Source organism: Austrofundulus limnaeus, unplaced genomic scaffold (genome assembly GCF_001266775.1).
Source record: "Austrofundulus limnaeus strain Quisiro unplaced genomic scaffold, Austrofundulus_limnaeus-1.0 Scaffold105, whole genome shotgun sequence".
Classification (NCBI taxonomy): domain Eukaryota; kingdom Metazoa; phylum Chordata; class Actinopteri; order Cyprinodontiformes; family Rivulidae; genus Austrofundulus; species Austrofundulus limnaeus.
Window position 1 is genome coordinate 475572 of NW_013952507.1, and position 4230 is coordinate 479801.

Sequence of the window (4230 nt, forward strand, 5' to 3'; positions counted from 1 at the left end):
ACTCCCTGGCGCTCAAGAGGTAGAGGAGCCAAATGTCTGGCTCACTGCTGCCAACTAGTGGTCAGAGGCTGAACTACAACATAAAAATGAACGGTTGGCAAGAAAGTTGACATTTTAAACCTTAATTAAAAATCGATACAGGGCCTTAGAATATCGATACAGTATCGGGAAATGAAATATCACGATATTTCAGTGTATCGATATTTTCTTACACCCCTAGTTTGAACAAATCAAAACAGTTCAGTTGGATAAACGCCGGCAGCCGGTGGAGAAATGTAACAGTAGCCTATTTGCCACGGGCATTGATGACGTACTTCAGTTAAAATTCCTGCCACACATCTCCCTTCCGCTTCCTGTCTACTGCCTGTTGTTTTTAAGCGTTAGCTCCTAGTACTAGTCTGTGAGAAAGTCACAAAAGTTAAAGCATCTGTTAGCTAATGGAATAAAACGTGAGTTCTCTTGTGTGCCATTGTGTCCACTAACCAGCAGGTACAATAGGTTAGTTTTTCTCCATTTTCCTCTTGATGAGGAGTAAAGGCAATGGATCATATCAATACAGGGAAAACTTAGCTATAAAAGCTCAAGCTCGCGTTTGTAATCGGCATCTCTAACCTGAGGATATTCAAGAGAAATGAGAAGATGGAGGTTACAAAAGGGAGATGTACATTTATCCCCTTTTACTGCCAAGACCACCTCCAGAGGACAGCTAGGAGGAAGCTAACACAGCAGCCAGTAAAGAGACGTTCTAAGGATCACGATAATGCCGCTACTCCAAACTCTGCAGTTGTGGATTTAGTGCTGCAGGTAAATGATATTATCTGGGAGAAAATCCACCAGCTATGGGAACAGTTTGAGAGCCTGACGCTGAGGCAGCTGTTAGTCATTCACCGTTTTGCTGCTTCCGACAAGAACATTAGATTCTTCATAAGGTAGGGGTATGTGTGTGCGTTTGTGTTATACGGAGTATGAAATTATTTTATGCAACTTTTTCATGAGTTTTATGCAAAAGTTAAAAACTTGTTGGAGTGTATTACAGCGTAGACAAAACCCAAGCGCCCCCCCTCCCTCTGAGTAACACGAGCAGCAAACCCCTGCCTATTCGGTTCTCCAACGTCGGGGAACATGATCCAAACCACACAAGTAGCCCAWCAATTTAAAGCCTAAACTCTGCTCTTTCCAACAATATAAGTGTCACAGCTGTACAGGAAAAATTCACAGAACAAGCAGCCAAAAAACAGCGAAAAKGGCTAAATTCTGGAACCATAAAAAATAARATCTTTCCTTTGTTTTTATGGCTTTAATCCACGTTGGAGTGATTTTTTCCCACTTGGCTGCACCTGTACGTGTCCTGTGTTAATGTTGGTACATGTAATATGCTAATTCTGTACTGTGGAGAACATTAAGAGTCGTTGTCGAGTGAAATAATCTTTTGCTAACAGTGTTGCCTGCGAACCGGAAGACCGGTGTGTGGCAAAAGAATGCGGAAGTGCTAGAACGGAAGTCCGTGGCATAGAGGCTATTCAGATCGTTAGTTTTGATTATGAAGATTAATATTAGTCCTAACCCGAGACAGGAAGGCGCCGGCCACACGAAGTTTGTAGTCGAACATTTTTGCTAATTACCAATAATTTATTTTTTAACTTKCCCCACAAATTAATCRGACCAATCARGACTTACCCAAACRACGCTTAAGAAACACCCCCTCAGTGACTGCAGAGACCCCCTTCTCTTACAAGATTGTACTTGATGGGACTGAACTGATGTTTTTCTTTCTTTAAGGGGACGTCTRACTGAGCTCTGACTGTACGGAGACCATGTGAAATACATGAATCTTCAGCTGCAGTCTCATGAAACTGAGTATTTGAGACCACGTGACTGCACTTTGAGTGTCTCTTTCAGATTTAATCTACAACAGAAGTTCAGTTTTCTCGTGTGTCACATTTTGATGATGTCACACCAATGATTGAGCTGCTAAAAACACTCGTCCAAATGTTAAATCTGGGGTGAAGTGAAGCGGACCCACCTGACTCCAGGAAGTTTCTGCAGCGTGGTCTGAGGTACCTGGATGGTGTAGTCCAGAGTGATCATATGAGGCTTACTGTTGACCCACAGCACCGAGGTGGTGATGTCCTGAGTTAAATCACTCTGCAACACAAACATTTTATTAAAAACACTTTACTGTTTTTTTTTTATTCTTTAAGGCAAGTTTTAGGTGTTTATAAATCATCACTTCACCGTCTGCTGAGTTAATCTGATTCTGAGATGTGATTGAATAAAAGCAGCAGACTCTCTGGTATTAAAGAGGAATCAGACGTAGATTTTCTAAGACAAGCAGTTGTTTACTTTAGACTTTGATTCAGGCGCTCCAGCTGGATGATCCAACTTCAACTGGATTAAAAATATAGAAGTTGTTTGAAAGGAAATTGGCACCTGCTGTTGTGCCTGAGCAGATTTTATATTTCAATATAAAAAAATGTCATGTAGAGGCCACAAGTCGTTTTAAACTTTTTTTGTTTTGTTTAAAAAAAATCTAATTTTGTTGTGGTTCTGCTGCAGCGCCTTCAGTGAAAATCTCCCGTCTTCCGGTTGAGCTCTGCAGAGATTTTACGCCTCAAACTCAGCTGCTGCCGAGGATCAAGCGTTCAGAGGCAGAACTGTCTGCGTTCAAGGAACAGATTGAGCTGAAAGTTTGGAACGAGAACAAAGAAACTCTTCCAGGAAAAGTTCTGTCTAATAAATGAGACAATTAATAGTGTTCCTGAATAATAGAAAAGGTGGAATCTCATTTACAGCCAAGACTGACGACGCCACAAGTTGTCTGAATAAACCTATTTGTCTGAGCTAATAACTATTACTAATCCCACAAAATTTACAGAAACAAATATTTGATTTGAGTTTAAATATTTGAAGCTTTTTTTTTGGTCGACCAACTAATAAGTAAAAATGTTTTAAAGAACATGTATTTTCTTTCTTCACTGTATTTAAAGCAAATTGTTAGATTTAAAATAAAAAATGGTCCATGTCGTAGTTTTGCACAAATCAGGAAAATACAAAAAAGAAAAATCTTGTTGTATACATTTTGAAGTAAAAACTGGTGTTTGAGTTGATTCTTGTACCTTGTAGTAAATATTTTTGCCCTGTGGCGCCCGTCCGGTCTCCAGGATGTAGTCGTAGTTGCGGTGGTCGATGATGAGGATCCCACCGGGTCTCACCATGCTGGCAATGTTGTGAAGAGCCAGCTTCTGGTCACTCTGGTCTCCTGCAACCCACAGTGAGATTAAAAACAATCAGCTGGATTAAAACACTCAGCAGGATTAAAAACAGTCAGCTGGAATAAAAACAGTCAGCGGGATTAAAAACAGTCAGCTGGAATAAAAACAGTCAGCGGGATTAAAAACAGTCAGCTGGAATAAAAACAGTCAGCGGGATTAAAAACAGTCAGCAGGATTAAAAACAGTCAGCTGGAATAAAAACAGTCAGCGGGATTAAAAACAGTCAGCTGGAATAAAAACAGTCAGCTGGAATAAAAACAGTCAGCAGGATTAAAAACAGTCAACTGGATTAAAAACAGTCAACTGGATTAAAAACAGTCAACTGGATTAAAAATAGTCAGCGGGATTAAAAACAGTCAGCGGGATTAAAAACAGTCAGCAGGATTAAAAACAGTCAGATGGATTAATTCCCACACTCTTTGTTCTCTACGAACCTTTGAAGTCCGGTAAATGTGCGAATGAGTTCCCGAGGCAGATGACGGCATCAAAACCGTCTCCAGGTTTCTGAACATCTTCGGGTAACGTCAGCCAGTTGGCCTCTTCGATCACTGATGAAGAGGAAGAGGAGAAGTTGAGGTTATTCATTTAATCTCTGTCAGATTTAGCTTCTTCAGTAGTTTCTGCTTAAAATAATGTCAAAATGTAACCGAGTGTCTTTCAGAATCAGGACTGGCCGAGTATAATGACACACACAACGAATTTGTTTCTGGCTCTTCGTGTCTCTCCAAAGCGCGACTATAAAACTCAGCCTTTACTGTCTCCTTGAACAGCGGAGAAGCGCTGTGGGAAAGGGTGAAAAGTCAGACTGTCTTTCAAAAAAAAAAAAAGATAAAGCATAAACGGGATGATTGTCACCCCGCTGGAGCGCACTGATTAAACACGTGGAGTGCAGAAAAAAATAATCTGCAAAGTGTGTAGAAAGGAATAAATAAAAAAAATTGTTTTACCACCTTAAAAC

At 40.4% G+C, this 4230-nt stretch overlaps 1 protein-coding gene across 1 annotated transcript in view; it reads right to left on the reverse strand.

Moving 5' to 3' along the window:
• Positions 1-2023: 2023 nt before the first annotated feature.
• gnmt (glycine N-methyltransferase) overlaps positions 2024-4230 on the reverse strand; it is a gene marked incomplete at its 3' end in the record, with an annotated part of 13245 nt that continues 11038 nt past the window's right edge. The window contains 3 exon segments of the mRNA XM_014013734.1: positions 2024-2145; positions 3117-3259; positions 3707-3820. Coding sequence (XP_013869188.1) covers positions 2024-2145; positions 3117-3259; positions 3707-3820 — 379 coding nt within the window.